The sequence below is a fragment of the Parasteatoda tepidariorum genome, chromosome 1 (genome assembly GCF_043381705.1).
Source record: "Parasteatoda tepidariorum isolate YZ-2023 chromosome 1, CAS_Ptep_4.0, whole genome shotgun sequence".
Classification (NCBI taxonomy): Eukaryota; Metazoa; Arthropoda; class Arachnida; order Araneae; family Theridiidae; genus Parasteatoda; species Parasteatoda tepidariorum.
In genome coordinates this window covers 40,715,250-40,736,060 of record NC_092204.1, presented here as the reverse complement: position 1 = coordinate 40,736,060, position 20,811 = coordinate 40,715,250, and the positions used below count along the sequence as shown (strand labels likewise).

The 20,811-nt window shown below is 29.7% G+C and overlaps 3 protein-coding genes across 4 annotated transcripts in view; all 3 read left to right on the top strand.

Annotated features, from left to right (window-relative positions):
- LOC107447110 (G-protein coupled receptor moody-like) overlaps nt 1-20,811 on the top strand; it is a 39,939-nt gene that overhangs the window by 13,997 nt on the left and 5,131 nt on the right. The window contains exon 2 of one of the 2 annotated variants that reach the window (XM_071179124.1): nt 11,487-13,095. The exons of the other annotated variant lie outside the window; for it this stretch is intronic. Within the exon in view, the coding sequence (XP_071035225.1) occupies nt 11,502-12,662 (1,161 nt within the window). The 5' untranslated portion in view covers nt 11,487-11,501 and the 3' untranslated portion in view covers nt 12,663-13,095. Of the gene's footprint in view, nt 1-11,486; nt 13,096-20,811 lie in introns of those variants that run through there. 2 annotated transcript variants of the gene reach the window in all.
- LOC139424787 (G-protein coupled receptor moody-like) lies at nt 964-4,280 on the top strand. The gene is made up of 2 exons (XM_071179129.1): nt 964-1,676; nt 2,876-4,280. The coding sequence occupies exon 2, from the start codon at nt 2,891-2,893 to the stop codon at nt 3,953-3,955; it is 1,065 nt and encodes a 354-aa protein (XP_071035230.1). The 5' UTR covers nt 964-1,676; nt 2,876-2,890; the 3' UTR covers nt 3,956-4,280.
- On the top strand, nt 13,428-18,844 carry LOC107447111 (G-protein coupled receptor moody-like). The gene is made up of 2 exons (XM_016061939.4): nt 13,428-13,549; nt 15,795-18,844. The coding sequence occupies exon 2, from the start codon at nt 15,814-15,816 to the stop codon at nt 16,873-16,875; it is 1,062 nt and encodes a 353-aa protein (XP_015917425.2). The 5' UTR covers nt 13,428-13,549; nt 15,795-15,813; the 3' UTR covers nt 16,876-18,844.

Here is a 20,811-nt window from a genome sequence, read left to right as displayed (position 1 = left end):
AATAGGTTTATCTGCTTTTAGGTATAACAGTAATCAGGTACAGTGAGCAAAAGAACAATATAGGTATCTTTTGATCTGACGATCGGATCTTTACGTTCTAAGACTCACTCTTAATGCTTCAAAAGAATAAACAAAAATATGATATTTAATTAGTGCAGACGAAATTTTAAGCAACGAAATTCAGTCACGAAAGCGTACCTTCTTTGAATAAGCATACCTTTTTTTCGATGGATTCGAATATTTGAACCCCAAAATGTAAGCTGCGAACTGAGAAATAAGGTCCAAATAGTTTGGTCAGAACATCAGGTCCCTTAACCCCTTAACGATTGGTTGATTTTCAAGAAAACGGTCATGAAAGTGCCTATTTTTTTGGCTTTTGTATTTGTATTACGTATTTGATTAGTGCTACAACTAGTTTAAAATAAACTAACTATCCACAATTACCTTAAAAATATTCTGGTACTGCCATCAGGTGTGTAGAATGAGAAATAAAATGTTTTTCGGGCAAAAGAAATGAACTAGTTTTATTTCTATTGGCGCGTTACTACTGAACACTCCACTTCGTCAATATCACGGGAGCGAGAAATAGCGGGTGAAATCTCACCCCGTCATTTTCACGGGAGCGAGAAGGAAGGGGTTAATATTAATTTTACTTTTTGTGTATTTCTCCATATTTCGAGAACTTTTTAAGTGAATTGAAAAACTTTTACCCACAATTCTAAAATTAGTTTACCCAAAGATAATTCTATGCAAATCGTAACCTTTAGTAAAATATTTATTATTTTTTCTGCACTTATTTTAGAAGATGGTCTTTTAGTAATTGCCACATGTCTAAATGGCACATCAAGAGTACGAGAGACTCCATATAGTGTAGATACTATAGAACTAACAAGTCTCAAAATTATATTCGTTGTAGTTGTTGTAGCTTTTATGATTTGCTATTTTCCATTTGCATACGTCAAAATTTCTGGAAAGGAAGCAAAAATGTCTGCCTTTTCCTTTATTACAATGCTAGAAAGCTGTATTACGAACGTCATAAATCATATTATATATATTTTAAAGGGGAATGTGCGCAGGAAGAAAAAATTTAGATGTAAAAATTCAGAGTTTTCATAATGGTCAATTGCAAGAAACTGCGATTTATTCAGTGTTTAAAGCAATGCTTTCAAAAATGAATCGTCAAGTTGCACGATTTAGATTTTTTTACTTAAAGTGAAAATAACTTCTCTTTAATTTTGAGCATTCTACCTCTATTGCAGGAAAAGCATGATTCATGTTCTTTACCGTGTCTACTTGCGTAAATAATTCCTGTTACGGACATAACCACTGTGGCAGAAAAGCATAATTTATGTCCTGTTCTTGGTTTTTGCAATTGGAAATAACATACAATCTAAACATACAGACTGAGTTGCTGACAAGGCATAATTTATGTTCCGTCCCGTGTTTTTTAAGAGTGCAAAATAAATTATTTCACTGAAGGTGTTTCCTATTCGAGGATAACAAAAAGAGAAGAATTCCGGATGGAGTTTAAGAATTTTGCAATTGGTTATATGACAGTAATCACGCTTTAAAAAGTAGTTTCTGCAATCAATTCTATCACAACTCTGATCTCATCACGCGATGTGATTCTATTGCGTTTCATTACTTAACTATTATTTATTGAGTTATAAATACAGGTAAGCGTATTTCGATTTATTTTAATAAGAATATTAACTTTTACATTTAGTACATAAACATATTATTTACATTATTAACATATTATTTAGTACTTAAACATATTATTTATCTGATTAGCATTGACTACCGAATCCAGGACGCCCTAAGAAAATAAAATTTAGATAACCAGAGTCACATGTTTCCTTTAATTTTTTTAAAAATTACGACTTATACCTCTAATATCAAATACATATCTGTACACTGCGCCTTATTTATTTATTTATAAAGATTTCAGAATTTTAAACAGAATTGAATTTCAAGATGAATATTTTAAAACTAGTGGGCTGTGCCCCCTGCTCGCTAACCACCGAAAATTGCTACGCAATCTTATATGGTTTGCTTCGCAAACCAAGCTCGCTTCGCTCGCTACTAACTTAGGTACATTGCAAATGCACAAAATTCTAAGAATTCAAAACAATCATTCAAATCCATATAACAACTTTTTTTTAAAAAAAAAATTACATCTTTTTAGTAAATACTAAGTCATTAAAATAAATTTGAATTCAAATAAATGACATGTAATTCGTTAAACCTATTAGAAATGTGCTATAGTATAAAATCTTAAGATAAAATTTCTAAAACTGATATCTCTTTAAAAAGGTTAAAATTTTGGCTATAATTAAGTCTATTAAAAATTGAAATAAGTGAATTGCAATGGAAAAACCTGCATAAACAAATAAATTCTAGTAAAACAAATAAATTCGTGATATAAATCAAAAATCGTCAAATAAATTCGTAATATATAAATTCGTGAAAAAAAGCGCTTTCGACAAAATACTAAAATAGAGATCTATCGACAAAGACTACTCACTTCTGCCTAGCTTATGCTCTCTCTGGTTATTTCAGTTTCCGTTTTTAAAAGCGCTATATGTTGAGCCATCTCAGCTAGATTTGGCATGTGACATTTTTAGCGGCAATCATTGGTCGATTTTCTAGCGTTGCCATTCGGGGAGTTGTAATGAGACTTTTTTTTGTCGCCGTGTAAGAGAAATATATATATATATATATAGATGATATTAGGAGCGAAAAAATATCAACAATCGGACATAAAACTTTGAAAGAGTCTAAAACCTACGGAAACTTCTATATTGTTGAAACTATTTTAATGTCACGTTTATTCTCAATAAATATTCTGATTAAAAATTTATATAAATTTTAGGTTTTTCAAAAGAAAATGAATACTACACTTCAGGGAAACTTCTTATTCCTTTTCCTAAATAATTCTATGCTAAATGAGACTTCGGATATCAATCAAGGTCAAGATGTATCTGGCATGGCAAAGAAAATGAAAATTGCACAAGTAGTTGTTCTCATAATTGCATTTCTCGGAATATTTGAAAATTCTATATCGATACTTGCATTGAAAAAATCGAAAGAGCTTCGAAATCCAACAACTACATTTATCATAAATCTTTGTGTTGCTGATTTACTTTATTGCGTCTCTAATTTAATTACCTACTTAAATCATGAGTGGAACAAAAACTATTATATTTGCCGTTGGAATACAATGGCAAAATACTTCTTTGCTGGCGAATCAGTATACCTAATTGTAGGAATTACTATCAATAGATTTATCTGTGTTGTTCATCCCCAGGTCTATCGCTCAATATACAGGCCCATATCTCTAACTTTTCAGATTGTTTTTACATGGTTCTACGCATTATTTTTGGCGAGTCTACCATTCTTTGAAGTGTGGGGAAAATATGGTTATGATGTTAATGTAGGATTGTGCACAATTTTAAAAGTCAACGGTAAATCAGCGAGTAGTTTCCTTTTTATAACAGCTTTTGTAATTCCAACAACAGTCTTCACAGTTTGCTATCCTTTAATTTTTCGGGTCACCCATAAAGCATATAAGAGAGCAAGAAGATCTAATCGTTTGAGAACTACAGCAACATTGAATACAACTTCAGCAGAAGAGAACAGCAGAGGGAAAAAAACTTCTTATCGTGCAGACGCTAAGGAGATGAAAATTCTAAAAGTCATGTTGGTTGTCGTGGTGGCATATATACTCTGTTTTTTTCCGATAGCATTTGTTAAGATATCCGGAAAAGATGCACAGATGCCAACTTTCGTACTTTTTGCCTATTTTGCCGTAAATGTGTCGAATGTAATTAATCCTATTATATATATTCTGATGAGTGCTGAGTACAGGAAAGCATACCTAGAGTTATTCAAGTGTAGAAACAATTTCCTTGTATGGTCAACCTCATCGAATGCTGAACTAATTAGAACCTAATTGCTTGATGTGATTTTATAAACTAGTACAAAATCTATTTTTCAGATAGTTTTTACATGGTTCTACTCATTATTTTTGACGAGTTTACCATTCTTTGAAGGGTGGAGAAAATATGGTTATGAAGTTACTGTAGGATTGTGCACCATTTTGAAAGTCAACTGCACATCAACGAGTAGTTTTCTTTTTACATCAGCATTCATAATTCCAACAACTGCCTTCGAAATTTGCTATCCATTAATTTTTCGGGTAACATTTAGGAGAGAAAAATGAGATTTAATTGCTTGAAAACTTCAGCAACATTGATTACAGCTCCAGAAAAAGAAAATGACAGAGGAAAGAAAAACGTTACATCGTGCAGACGTTAAAGAACTGAAAATTCTATAAGTTATGTTTGTTGTCGGAAAAGATTCACAGATGCCTATTTTCATACTTTCTGACCACCTTCCCGCAAACATGCCTCATTTAATTACTCCTATGATATATTTTCTGATGAGTGCTGAGTACAGGAAAGCATACATAGAGTAATTCAAATGTAGAAAAAATTTCTTTGTTTGGCCAACCTCATTTAGTGCAGAACCAATTAGAGCATAATTGCTTGATGTAATTTTATAAACTTATACGAAATCAATGTGATACTTATGCAATATATTTATAAGGTAATGTTTAAAATTTTGAATAACATGGCCATGTCTTTTGCAATATTCATTGCTACTTAACTGTAGAATATGATAACTGTTTTGTACATAATAAAGTATTATTTATTTAAAATAGATAGCTATTAATTTTATTCCATTTTGCTGATGCAATTCGAATTTTTGAAAGGTACAGTAAGTAACCTTAATTTACAGAAACAAGGTCAAAATTTATTTTAATACAATTTTAAAAAGTAATACAGTAGTAAATCAAAATGGCATTTTAAAAGATAAAAATAGTTTCAAATAGGATTACTTGATCGATTCCTTTATAGTATTTCAAGCTTTAAAAATAAAGACATTTTCTTATGGATCAAAATTCAATTAAAATAAAATTTCCTTGATAATAACTTCGTAATCCTTATAATAAAGGGACCTTTTCATTCGCGTTATTCAGCGGAAGTTGATACTTGCATTTTTAGGTGTCTTTTGTTTTTGTGTGTTTCAACAATTAATTGGTGCGAAAACATGTCGAAAACAAAACAACAAAAATTGCTGTACTTTCTTTCAATAAATCATCGAACTTCTAGTGTAGGCTTGAGATAATTTATCCCTGTACCTTTCAATTATGTTTTTCTGTAGACTGAAGTTACGTGACACTATTAAACATTTTGTAGATTTCAAAATTGATGCGTCTACAAAGTGTTCCGTAATCATCACACTTAATGAGTATTTTTAGAATGCTCATTAAAAATGAAGCAAAAAAATAATTGCAATCAAAGTTACTATTGCTATTTAGACGATTATCTCCTTAATGATCGGTTAATTTTCAAGAAAATGGTCATAAAATTACCCATTTTTTCATCCCTGAAAATTATATAAAAATATGTGTATGAACAATATATATATTCATTTTTAATTTTTGAATTGCTTTTTGCTTGAAATTTTAAAAAATTAAATTTTTAGGAAAAGCCAACATTCAAGTTATAAAGTCTAAAAATATTTAAAAATAACGGGCTGGCAAAAGCATAAATAAAATAAAATAAACATATGAAGAGATAAGTTTAAAAAAATAAAAGCATATGATAAAATTAGAACAAAAAGTTTTTGATTTTGTAGAGATTAGTTTTTGTTTTTAAAAAAATTGATGTTTGTACTAACCCGTTACGGGTTTTCTATATTGGTTTGAAAAGTTGTTACTTTCCCGTTACGGGAACTTTAATTCCATTACTGTAGTTGTTGCTGTAAATAAATGTTTTTATTAAAAATACAGAACTTTTCTATAATATAGCTTGATACGCTACAAGGGTTACTATGACTTAATGTTGGTTTTCCAGCAAGCAAGGAAAGTTTAAAAAATATGTGTTTTAAACAATATTTTTAAAATTTTCCTTGTGTTTAAAAAATATGTGTTAAAAATATGTGTTAAAAGAATTTTATTAAACTTACGTATAATATGAATAAAGATTAGTATTTTTTTCTTGTGAGATAAATTTCAAAGCATACGATAGAGAGGCCAACGTCACAATCTGGACAGTAGTACCAAGTTTCCTTCCAACATCTCTCATTGTTTTCATCTCTTCTAATAATACCCTCAAAAATATCCTGGTACTGCCATCTGGTGTGTAAAATGAGAAATAAAATGGTTTCTGGTTGAAAGAAATGAATTAGTTTTATTCTTATTGGCGCGTTACTACTGAACACTCCAGCCCTGAAATAACACGGGAGAGGGAAATAGAGGGCGAAACCTCACCTAGTCGTTTTCACGGGAGCGAGAAGGAAGGGGTTAAAAAAAAACATTATCGAATCACTAGTCATGGAGTTGGGATAAAAAAAATTCCTAAACCTGTTTCATTGCTTGAAAAATCGTAATTATAGTTGCTTTCAGATTCTTCTCCGGTTTCTTTAGCCATCAAAAAAGTTTTAATGTTTTTAGTTCCAGTATAATGCATTCTCGGTAAGATTCACCAGATTTCGAAAGCTTTTTTATTTTTTTTCCTTCTTAAATATTTATTTGGGATTCTTAATGAGTACCACTTTTTTATTTCCTTTTTTTACTTGGATTTTATAAATATATATTAATAACTGGAATTGCAGAACATCTTGTATATTAAAATTCAGCATTCATGTAATCATTGCACGGATAAAAAAATTTCTAGTAAAATTACCGTACTGTATTTTAAAGACATTTCTGGTAAAAATAACCATATTTTTGGCCATAATAAAATAAAAATATACGGTATTTAAACAATTCATTTGGTAACTTTTTTGTTCATGTGATAACGGTTTACTGGAAATTATGGTTTTCAAAATAATACTTCATATTACCACACATTTAGTAAAAAAAAGGAAGCAAAATTGAAAAGTAAATTTAATCAAAGAGGTGGGTTTTATGCCACGCTCTAAGGTATCATGGTAAAATGACTAAATTTTACCACATTTACCCAATTTTATCTCATATTATAAAAGCGTATTTTATAGAAAATTTTACCAAAACCATTACCAAAGCGCTTCTGGGAAAATTATCGAGATTTTGGTTTTCTCAATGAGCCAAATTTTACCATATTCTGGAAGTTTTGACCATAAATCGTGAATTCACTAAAGTTTTCTCATAAAGATCGTTGAAATGAATTGACTCTCTACTTCATTCTTGAACAATGATGTTAAAGAAGTATTTTTTAACAAAAAATATTACAAAATTTATTTTGTAATATTTATAAGAGTTGTAAATGGTTAAAAACTTTTTCAGAGCTCAAATTTTAAAGTTGCAAGCTTTAAAATAAATATATTTAAGTTTTCTAATAAATAATGCAAAATTTTAAAATTTGAAAACTAAGTACAGTAGAATACATTTTAATGAATAAGAAAACAAAAAATATTTTGAAGTATTAATTGAAAATATAAAAAAATTACGTTTGTACGGTTCTCTGTTGGTTAGCAAGGAAGAAGTTGAATCTCTTTTCTGTCTAAAGGAGATCTTTTAAGTGTACTAAGTATTTAGTATTTAAAATTTTGGATAAATTATGAAAAGCTGGGGATAAAAAAACACGATAAGTGAGAATAATGTTTTCTAAGTAATATCGATTGAAAAATAATGAACGAAATTCGATGTCATTGTATTAGCAGTGTCGGATAAGATAGGTCAAATTAGTCCTCTTCCTTTAAACAGTTTATTTATCTTAACAGTATATTTAACTTTAAAATAAAAAAGTTAATTCAATTTTTTTAAATAATATTTTAAAAGAGAAAAAGAAACAGCGCTATGCAGAAACTTTCCTTTTCGACGGAAAGAAAAAAAGATATTGCACAATTATTGAATAGCTATATGCTTACATTATTTATTAATATTTAATTGAATATTAATAATCTTCTATTTGATAGTAAAATAGAATCAAAGAATCAAAATTGTATGAAGTAAAAGCAAAACTTTCTAAAACTTTTTTTTATGAATGCCTTTTCCAAGCGTTTTTTTCTCCAAGCATAAGATTTCGCTAAACTTGATCTCCAGAGCAGTTCTTTAAGCTTATGCTTTCAGAATTAATTTGAAGGAGGATTTAAAAAGAATAATGTATTTTTACACAAACCAATTATGCAATAAATTTCAATCAACTAATATCACTCTAGGCTTTGAAAGAATTAAATGAAAAACGGAATTTCATTTAATTGCAAAAATAAGCACGGAAAAGCTTTTTCCATTTCGTGGCGATTAAAAGTATTTAATGTCCTTCACCATGTGATTTTAAATTATACTAATTTTTAATCAAATCTTCGTAACAGTCTAAGTTAATTTAATATGATTGCTGTTATGGAGAAGCCAAAATAGAAATAGTGTTGGACAGAGTCGGGACAATTATTAATTAGAACATTCAAACTTCAAAATGTTACACTGAAGAAAAATCTGTGTTATTCAGTAAAGTGTTAGTTTTCATTCGTATGCCATGCCAGTGCAGATTCCTTAGAGCCTTAAGATTTTTCATATTGTAAAATCAATTTGAAGTACTATTTAGAAAAAAAAAACTCACCTTGAACTTAAAAACATATGATAGAGTTCAATGAACAACTTGAACTGTAATCAATAAATGCTGTTTCTTCTAATAGAAAGAAAATGGATAACATATCGCTCAAGTTAAGAATTCTCGAAGAACTTTTTGTAGAATCATTCTGGTCCATTACATAAACATTAGATTTGCAGATTTTCATTTTTATTAAATTAATGAATGAATAACTTTCAAAATCGTTTTCATTTTCATATAAACGGTTGCTATTCGCGATCGCAACGAACTATAGGGGGCGTTGTTGTATGAGACGCTTACCTGCGATTTCCATATGAACCGTCATTCAGTTACTCTGGAGACGNTTTCATTTTCATATAAACGGTTGCTATAGCTACAGCTAACGTATTTTAAATAGTTTGCTGTTTTAGAAACATTGTGTTAATTTTGCAAAAAATGTCTTTAAATCTTTAAAAGATTGTCAGTGATTTTAAGCGAAGCACAGAACAAAAGCAGAACAAAATTTTGCACTAATAATAAAAAATCTCAATTTTAGTTATAGTTCTAAGTTAGCAATCTTAACATCCAAACATGGCAAGTCCTTAAGAACATAAGTAGGTCTGTAAATTGGAATAAAAGTTTATCCCACAACGAAACATATTACAAGTTTTTGCTTTTGCAATACCAGAATACGTAACAAGCCTACATGGCAAAATGACAACGTTCTCCCAGCGAAAGAGTTCAACGCCCCCGCTGAGAAATAAAGTTCAATTACTAGTTAGACGATAGGTGTATCGTTTCCTCTAATTATTTTTGAATGAATTTATCAGGATTCTTTTCAATCGTTAATTTTTTTTGCTTTCATTCGATAAAAATGCTTGGATGTTTTTCCTTTAAGGATTCTGAGCGTTAATGAAGATGAAATATACTTTGTATTATCAACTTAATTGGGATTGATTTAAATTTTTTTCTCCATTTATCTTGATATTCATTTCTAAGTTGATTTTAACACGTATTCATATGGTTGATATGCATGTACTAGTAAGAGAATAAATATGGTTAATACGGTAAATACGGTGTCAAAGTTTATGATAATTTTCGATGAATTATCGATGTAGATTATTTTATTTTTTCCATTTTTATTAGGAATTATTATGTAACAGAATGAAGTAAACAAGAGTTAATAAAAATAAGGCAACAACACGAATTAAGAGTAATAGAATTAAAATCTGCGGTAATAAAAGATTCGGAATTATTTTGATAACTTTATGTTACACTGATGTATGTAATTAAATAAATTGTAAATTGCTAATGCAAACTTACGCAATCTATTCTTGATTCAATAATTTTGTATTAAAATGTACTTTTGTACTAAAACCACTTACACAAAATAGTATAGCAAACAATTACATAAAATAATTATTCATACAAATATTTAATCGTAAATATATATATATTTCAAACTGAAATTTATAAGTGCTGATTAACTTCAATGCAATAACTTTTTAACTATTATTAGAACGAGTGCCATTTTTTTTGAGATTTTAAAAATTTCAAAGAATGTTTAACATTTTAAACTGCTCTAATTCCAATTCACATTTTAGTAAGAGAATACAGTTTTTAAGTTCATTCTCGCAGCATATTGTAATCTCGCGCAAAACTTCTCTTCTTTATTTTATGAAATCAAGTTTTCATTACATTTCCTTTACCTATAACCGTTATTTTTATAACATTTCATAATAATTGAACTAAGGCAGCGGTAAAGTGGTCACCTTGTTAGGCTTAACAGATACTGGAATTTCATAGTTATTTGAGCATGAATTTTTAGACAGAGCTTACGTAAAGATTAATTTATGTTAGGAATGAACAGAAATATATTAATAACCTTAAGCAGCATCACATTGGGAAATTCTTACTTATTGTTAAAATATAAATTCTCGTAGTCATGTTTGTCACACAGTTTTTATACAGTTTCAATAAAAGAAGTTTATTAAGCAAAATTTAAATTAAACATTTGTCTATGAAAATATGAATCGAAACTAATTTAATTTTAAAAGCAAATAAACACTATTTTCTAAGAAACTAAATATCTCACACTCAATTTGTTCTCACAAATTTAACAATAAGACTTGAAATGTCATACAACTTTCGTTTACAAACTAATATTCCGATATTTGATGCAAAAAAGTTTATTTAACAGAGAAGGACTTATTTTAATAATTTGAATATGAAAGTAGATTTCAAAACTATTCTAGTTTTAAATTGAATGAAGCATGCTTTTTTAGAGAACTAAAATTAGTTAGTTTAAAAGAATTGTTTCGATTTTAAGATTATTTTAATGATTGAATTTGTAATGAAATATGCATTTTAAAGCTTTAGGAATACTGATGCGTTATAAAATATTATGATAATTTCAAACTAAAAATTTGCAATTTACCAAAATATGAGCATTGTATAAGGTATGTTAGAAAAGAATTGTTTCGTCGAACATTTTTCCTGATAAAAAATGCATTTTTATTAAAAAAATGTAATGTAAAATTTAAAAAAATAATTGCTTACAGTGTGAATCCAATTAAGTATATATTTGGTTTATATATGAATATTTTACCCAACATGACCCAGGTTTTCCCATGATTTTCTTATAAATCTTTAACATTGTCAGCTTCAGTAATATGTTTCTCTGCGCTTCATCTATTCTTCTGTTACATATTTAGAACTTAAAAAATAAAACGATCAAAGCTTGACATGGTTTCGCATAAGAAAAAAAAATAACAACAATGTAATCTTAATGTTTTAAATGAATGTGAATTATATAGAAGCCTTTGCGTACTCGTATTTAAAATATTTAATTAATGTGAAGAGTACTCAACCAAAAATATTCTGATGTGAAATTTATATAAATTTTAGGTTGTTTGAAAGAAAATGAGCACTTCACATCATGGCAACTTCTTCTTTCTTTTCCGAAATAGCTCATTGGCTAATGAGACTTTGGATACGAATCAAGGTCAGCAGATGGCTAATATAGAGGCAACTATGAAAATTGCGCAAGTAGTTTTTCTCATAATTGCACTTATTGGAATATTTGAAAATTTGATATCGATACTTGCTCTAAGAAGATCGAAAGAGCTTCGAAATCCAACAACTGCATTTATCGTGAATCTGTGCGTTGCTGATTTGATTTATTGCCTGTTGACGGTAATGAACTATATAAAGCATGAGTGGAACAAAAACTACTATTTTTGTCGTTGGAGTACAATGGGGAAATATTTCACAGGTGTAGAATCAGTTAATCTAATGGTAGCAATCACCATCAATAGGTACATCTGTGTAGTTTATCCAATATTATACCGCACCGTGTACAGTCCAAAATATCTAGCTTTACAGATAGCTTTTACCTGGATTTATTCCCTAATTCTATCACTAATTCCATTCTTTGAAGTTTTGGGAAGATATGGTTATGATCCTAGCATAGGACTTTGCATTATTCTGGGACAAAATGCAAAAATTGCCAATAATGTTTTTATTATAACTGCATTTGCGTCTCCAACACTAGCATTTGTAATTTGCTATCCAAGAATATTTTGGGTAACACACAAGGTTTCGAAAAGAGCTCGAAAATGCAACATTTCAGCAACTCCATCACAATTCCCTCACTGCAAAGGAGCTAGAAAATCCAATATTTCAGCAAACAAGATTAGCAAAGTGTCAAATTCTACTACAACTCCATCAGTGCTAAATGCGACTTCAGAGGAAAGTGATCTCAGAGGAAAAAAGACATCACATCATTTAGATGATAAGGAATCGAAACTTCTAAAAGTTATGTTGGTGATCGTTCTGGCGTTTATAATTTGTTATTTTCCAAGCACATTTGTTAAAATATATGACAGGGAAGCAGAGATGCCACTTTTTTCACTTTTCTCTCATTTCACTGTTAATCTATCAAATGTAATTAATCCTATTATATATATTGCAATGAGTGCTGAATTTAGAAAAGCATATTTAGAATTATTACTGTGTAGAAAAATCCGGTATGTAATGTCAACCACATCAAATACTGAATCAACCAGAACAGTTGAAAAATGATCAGTGCTTCATAAAAAGTGCTTAATCTCTTTACGGTAAAAAGTCATGCTCATCAAAGCACCATCTTTGCAATATTCATAATTTTTCTTGAAGTTTTGCAATGTGTCGCATGCTATAGTCTATGCTACTTTGGGGAAGTTTTAACAACACTCAAATACAATTGCAGTACACCTTCTAAGTAATACTGCATATGCCAAAGTAACCAATGTCAGGTCATATAGTGATGACGAACAATAATTTAAAGTCTTTACGGGATGATGCGTTATCTATATCATGCACAAATAAAAAGTATTGGAGAGAAAAAAAGAAAAATCTACACCTTTATTCTGCCAAAAAAAATATCGTACAATTTACAGTTTTTCTTCTTCTTTTTTTTTGCATTCCTAGGCAATGTGTTTGAGAACAATATTCAAATAAAAATTTTTTGTAGTAAGATATTTATTAATAGAAGCTAAATTCAAAATTGCTATATAATTTATAATTTAAAATTTTTTTTAATCACTGAAAAAGATAATAACAGTGATTTTTATTTAAATGAGTGGTGTGAATTTGAAAACAAATTGAAAGAAGGTCGATATCCGCTTTTTCCATCAACATGAATTCTCAATGTCATCTTTTTGTTTCACAATGAGCAAGAATCTAAAAAAAGAATCCATTCTTCACGGATTTTGTTTGCACAAGAGTAAATACCGTCATCCGGAGTTACTTATAAGCTGACAGGATAACGTTAGCAATTTTCTAAATAATTTTAACACGCTAATTTTAGAAACACTATTTCGTGTTTTGATTGTAAACTTTCATACCAATGTCAATGTTCCTTGTTCATATTGTTTCTTGCTTTAGTGGAGCTTTGGATCACACATTTCAAAGCTGTTTGTACTTTTAAGGTAAAGTTATTTTACATAATTCTAACAATTTCATCATCAATATGCACTTTTTATAACTTAAATAAAAAAATCTTAATTTTAACTAACTTTAAAATTTTTTTCAATACAATCTCAAATGGTCTTCGTATTGATAATATTTCCTGAATCTGAATAATTAAACTCATTGTTGCTTCTTGCTCAGTATAAGGTAAAATTGGAAAATTTTGAAATTGGTCAGTGGTCATTTTTAACAGTGGTCAATTCTTAAAACGTGTGGTTACTTTTCTTAGAATTCAAAATTTAAAACGATTAAAGAAACTGTTGTTATTAGTAATGTAAGGCATACCTTTTAAAGCATTTCATAAAATATGATTCACATTTAAAATTAAGAAATAATTTTAAGAAACAAACGTGAAATAAAGTAAATTTCAGAACGTTATAAAATATTTATAATAATTTCATATTTATTAAAAAAAAAACGGAAATAATTTACATGGATTGCATTTTCGATGAAAAAAGTGGCGAACGAATGGAGACTGACAAACTATTTTTAATACCAATTGTTTTATTTAATCCCCCGTGACCGGTTGCTACCATTAATTTAGCATTATACTGTACAGGGTAACAAAGACCACCAAATTTTCCCCAAAGAATTGTTTTTCTTTATAGTATCAAAATTCTTCTATTCCTGTTTTAGAAACGTATGCATTTATTTTAACAAATTATAGAATTATATTTGTTGGTAAAAAAATATTGATATCTATAAAATACATAACAGGAGTAAAATTTATTCTGTTTCTAAAAAAACTTCTTTTTTAACTCTTAACATTTTAATCGTCGTCTAAACTTTTTTTTGTCTTTAAATTACATGAGTTAGAAATGCTACAGACATGTATACATGGAGTGTAGTTGTAGATCTTAGCTCTACATTAGTTAACTAACAAAAAAATTAAATGCTCATAAGTTGGCTAAGTAAATTATAGCTAAAACAAAAAGTTTTTTCAGTCACCTCGACTGACACAAATGCAGAAAGAGCTGCAGACTTTGCTTTATTTATGTTTATTATTATTATTATTTAATATTTCAGGGTAAAGGGACTTGGCTTTCTTACCTTTTTAGAACCGATGATCTTTTGCAGTTTTAGCTGTTAGTTCAAATATTGAATTAATTATTTATGTTTTTCAAGATGAAGATGTTTGTACACTTATAATAAAAAATAGTTCTCAAATTAAAAAAAATGGGAGGCGTTTTGAATTAAAGAACTTGTCATACTGAGCAGACTAGTTTTATGCAAGGTGTCCAAATGTGCTGAAACGCTCCATTTCCTTCGTCTCCTTTATTCTAAGTGGGGCTCCAAAGTGATGGAGCAGAATTTTGTGCAGAGGGTCCAGTTTTGTGCCATCACATATATTTTTAAAAATATCAAACAAGGCATTTTCTTTTACTTTTTCAAGATGACATGTATTTCTTGTGATTCCGCTATTTAAAAAAAAATGTCTTTATCGTCGTCTTTTTACAAGCTCCACTTATGAACCAAAAAACAAGTTCAATTGAGACACTATTTTAACTGGAAATTTAAAATATGCCATAAAAAATATGAGTTTCTACTTTAGATTTTTACGTTCACCCTCACATCCAGGAAGTGGTATTGGACAGTCAAGTTCGACCTCATTGAGTTCATCTTTTTTAAATATTTCATTTGTGCAATTTTAGATATTTGTCCCCATGTGTATTTCTAGAGATATTTGATAGTTTCCATTTATTTTGGACACACTGTATAGTAAACTTGGCAAGTGCATTTTCCATTAAAATCCATTTCTTCAATAATGAAGAAATATTACTTTTTAATAATTTATTTACTTCAAAATACAAATATTTAAAAAGTTGCAAAAACGTACATAGTAAGTCTCTGCTCTATAGATAACACTTTCACCGAAGAACAAGTTCTGCAGGAAATAACGAATTGCTGCAGCAAATACGGCTTAGGGCCACTATACTAAATTTCTACTTACTGCATAAGATTTAAAGCGATTTAAGGTTTTCTGATATATAGTTAAAGGTGCTTATTTTCAAAAAAATCGAAACTTGCATTCTTACGAAAAATTGACGCTTTTGGAAGAAAAAAAAGTGCAAAAAAACTATAAAAGAAATAAAAAATCCAAGAAAATTTTTTTTTACCCTTATGGTAACCTTTGTTCAGACATAATGTTTTAATATCACAATTTTTCGCTGTAAATTTCTGATACAAAATTTATACAAATTTTAGGTTATTCGTTCAAAAGAAAATGAATTCCACACTACAAATCAACTCCTGGTTCCTTTTTCAAAATAATTCACTGGAGAACAAAACATTGGACACACACCAAGGTCAAGATAAGTCTGTGGATCAAGATATGGAAAGAAATATGAGAATCGCACAAGCATTTTTCATCATCATTGCCTTTCTCGGAATATTTGAAAACTCTATATCTATTCTGGCCTTGAGAAAATCAAAAGAACTTCGAAGTCCAACGACAGCATTCATCGTAAATCTATGCATTGCTGATTTGATTTATTGTCTCTTAACGCCAATCACCTACTTCAGGCCTGAGTTGAACCAAAACAACACTCTTTGTCGTTGGAACACAATGGCGAAATATTTCGTTAGTGCAGAATCGGTAAATTTAATGGTAGCAATCACCATTAATAGGTTCATTTGTGTAGTTTACCCAAAATATTATCGATTGCTGTATAGTTTGAAATACCTAGCTATTCAAATAGCCTTAACGTGGGCATATTCCTTAACTCTGTCCCTTCTTCCATTTTTTGAAGGGCTTGGAAGATATGGTTATGAGCCTAAAATTGGGTTATGCACCATTCTGGGACCCAGCGCCAAAACATTTAATTATATATTTGTCATATCAGCATTTGGATTTCCAACTCTAGCTTTCATAATTTGCTATCCAATAATTTTTTTGGTTGCCCATAATGCTTCTAACCGCGTGAAACAGTTCAATCTTTCAACAACCCCAGCGATGCTAAACGCAACTTCAGAGGAAGGTAGAGGAAAAAACACATCCTCCCACCTAGATGATAAAGAAATGAAGCTTCTGAAAGTGATGCTGGTCATTCTTGTGTCGTTTATAATTTGTTATTTACCAATTACATATATTACAATGACTGGAAAACCCGCTCCTGCTTTTATACTTATCGCTCGCTTTGGTATCAATCTCTCAAATGTCATAAATCCTATCATATATATTGCAATGAGTGCTGAATTTAGGAAGGCATATTTAGAGTTATTCCAGTGTACCAAGATATGGTCTCCATCGTCAACATCAGCAAATACTGAATCAGCCAGAGTCTGAACAGTTGAAAAATAAAAAAATTTATGTGCCTCAATTTTGAAAATGTAATCCAGTTGGTAAAAATACTTGAGGGTGCTCCTTGGCGATTTATGTTTTACGCCATTCCTGTTTGCGCGGAACACCGTGGCAACAGGAATGGCGGCCAAAACATAATGATATTTCAATAAAACATTGGAAAATTTCAACAAAACATCGACCGAAACTTTACAAAATTGCAATGAACCCAATGTAAGGAAAATTAATAACCCCAATAAAGTGCCTTTTGAATCAAAACAAAAATTTACGAAGTAAGCACAGAAAGAGAAGGAAAAAAAACACAACTCACCTCTTCATTAAGCTTGAATATCCTCTGATTTAGGTGCGCAGAATTCTCTAAGAGCAGTTAGATACTGCCTAAATTTGTCATGAATAGAATCTGTGTACCTTCATCGTCACATAAATTCGGCCAAATACGAATCAAAAATGGCGTTTGTGGTACTGGACTGGCGGGGACATTTTTTTCTAAAGTCCCATTTTCTGACTGCCCACATACCTTCGATCTTATTGACCACAAGCAAAAGTAACCTTACTAGCCGGTATCTAACGTAGAACTAATGGACCTCTGAAAATACATATACCGTTGAACATTTTCAAATAACGCTAAAATCTAAACCAATCAGAATCACGAATGGGTTTCTACATCGCCCAGCTTGGCGTCTTGGCTATCAACCGCGATCACAACTTGACGAGAACCAAGGGGCACACTCAAATATAGTCTACCCATCCAGCTCTTTGTAAATAGTTTAGTACTTTAATTGTATATAAATATCTTTTTTGGTGTTCTTATTTTACACTGAAGGTGAATATATGAGGCTATGAAGATATGAGGAACACATGAGTAGCTGTATTTTTTTTTAGATGGATGCAATGTACATTATTGAAAAATACAGAAAATGAGCTATCTCAGATCACAGAAGTCCATTTCAAAAACCGTTTTTCTAGGTTTAATTACTATCAAAAACTAGTAAATAAAAAATTGTGTGATTTAAGTAGAAAAAATATGTATAAATCATCACAAAACTAGAGAAAAAGCTTTCCCAATTATGGCAGTTAAATAAGAAAGTTTTTTCACTTACGTCAATGTATGTGAAGCTCATATTAATGAGTTTGGGTCCTTTTTCAACAAAAACATAACAAATTTTGTTTTAGACAAAATGCGAATTTATTTAAGCAGTTGCAGTCATAATTTATTGGTACTTGCCAGTAAGTGGCAGCCGAGAGCTGCCCGTATGACCGTAGAAGGGTTATATGGCAGCTTTTGTGTCATATGCAGCATATTTGTCAAATAAAGAGCAAAATTAAAGATTGATATTATAATTTGGTGATTAAACTGATAAAAAAGCCATTAAAACTTCCACCTTTATTTACGAAAACAAAAAAAAAAACAAAAAATGAAGCGTAAGCAATAAAACTTAATTTTTAAATTATCCATTTACAGAATGCGTTTTGCATCTTTTTGTTTTTGGAAATGTTTTGTTTAAATTTTCTCGCACCTAAGAATCCAAGCTTGTTGTATTGATAGAAAACCCAAGAAAACTTCTAATTGATTCTATGAAAATTTGCTCCTGTACCTTTCATTTCGTACTTTTTGTGGTGTGGTCAAAAATCCTCTTCCTATATCATAAAAATATTACAAATCACAGAAACCAACATTGTTTTGCGAGAACCAAGTGGAGAAATATGAAACTTCAGAATTAAGCTCCAGCATTCATGTTAGATACACTACTATACCCTTAAAATAAGTACAAATTTATTGTTTTTGTACAAAAGAGTTTTGTTTCTTGTCTATTGTTCCTTTTTCTTACTGTGCAACGGATGCCTTCCTGTTGTACAAAAACAAATATTTTTGTTGAAATTTATTTAGGAATGTAAATTTTACTATACTGTAACTGAAATTTCGAAGCAAATAAAGTATAAATAACTAAAAAAATGACTTTTCTTTGTATTGACTGGCTAAAGAATGAACCAGCCCATGGGTGCAGTGTTAAAACTAGACAACTGTATAAAATATACTTTGGAAAAAAATGCTTGCAATTACTATTTAGTTTTAATTAATGTTTTGTCTTATTGTAAGAAATGTCTAGTTCTAACACGTTCTTCTTTGTGATACTTGGATTAATTGCAATGTTTTCTACACACAAACATAAAAAATGTATCTATAAATCGAAGTTGTAAAATTGAAAATTACTTAATTTACTTACTATACTATTTATAAATAGGTATTTGAAAACTTCGTATAGAAATTGAAATTTATTCGTTTTCAATAGTTTATACACTGTAAAAAATCCACGATGAAATTGCGGTAAAAGTGGGTGCCAGTATTTCTCAACTTGAAACTTGACGAAACAAAAAATCTGATATGGTGTAATTTTTATCTACAGTAATATTTACTGTAAAAACAGTGAAACACTGTTATTAAAGAAATGTATCTGTAAAAATTATGGTATAAAATTTTACTGCTAAAGCGGATTTTATGGATTCTGCACCCATAGTTCCAGTACTTTTTTGCCGTAATTTTATATGAAATTTTTTTCAATGTCTTCACGAAAACCAATTACAGCCTCAACCAGATGGCATCTTTCAATTCAGTAGTGCCTGGTCTCCTACCTTTTTTAAGTACTTATTAAAACAGAACCCATTACCACAATGCCAGTAGTAAGTATTATCAAAATTAATGAAGCACCATTAGAGACAATACGACAAGTTTACACGGTTTCACGAAGTGAATAAGTGCCATTAATTTTGCTTCTTAGTATATAATTAGTTTTTATTTTTGAATCAATTACCGTTGATTTCAAATTACTTAGTTTTATTGAAATACGTTTCAAAAGCGTAATCATGAGCAAAATAAACGCCTAGTTTCAGACAACTTTAAACAGGCTAATTTGGTGACGTAGCAACAACGATCACGTTGATCATTGAAATTAGCTGATATAACGAGCAATAAACTCTTTTCATGATTAAATAAAGTTATAATTTAGCAATGTATCATTGATGTTATCTTTAAAATACGTGAAAAAGAAAACAAAACAGAATCCCCTACATTTTAATTTAAATCAATGTTAAATGTTAAGCTATTGTGAAAAAATTAAACATCTCTCTCAAGCGATTCCATTGAAATATTTGAACGAATTCTATGAGAGAGGGCTGAATTATACCTTTCACATAATGTTCAAATTTTAGAAAACCCGTATATCATGAGTAGGACTGGGCTATAAATCGATATATCGCGACATATCGATTTAACGCCTGTATCGGCAGGCCGATACAGCGACTTTCGTTCAAGGCGATGCATCAGAAATCTGATTTAAGCCGTCGAATAAAGAAGATGAACGATATAGCGATATACGATATAGTGATACAAGACACGCAAAGATCTCTTACGTCCAGTGCCAACACGCGCTGGGGAATACGATGTACGTATCGTTCGTTATATTGAAACGGCCTTGATTGATGAGCGGTAGAATCAGAATCAGTTTTGAGAACATATATCGTGATCTCGCATTGTTCGTTTTAATTTTCTATCAATATTGTCAGTTGAATATATTATCGAATATCATAATTCTTTTGTTTTTATTTTTAAGAAATTAAACCTTACTTTGTTTTTTCGTTCAGAATTCGGTAATTATTCAATTTAACTTTATTATTTATGTGAAATAATAATGATAAAAAATAGTGTTGTTTCAAAAGTGTTTTTTTTTTTTTTTGTTTGATTTCTTTAGCACTTTGTTTTAAGCGCACAAATAATTTTTAACGAACTTATTTTTTAAATTTTCTTTCTATATTGTTAGGTAAATATATTGATAAATTTCAATTTCATTTATTTTTTTATTATTTATTTTCAAACTAAGAAATCTTTCGTTATTTGCGCGATCATTTTTAGAAAATATAACATTA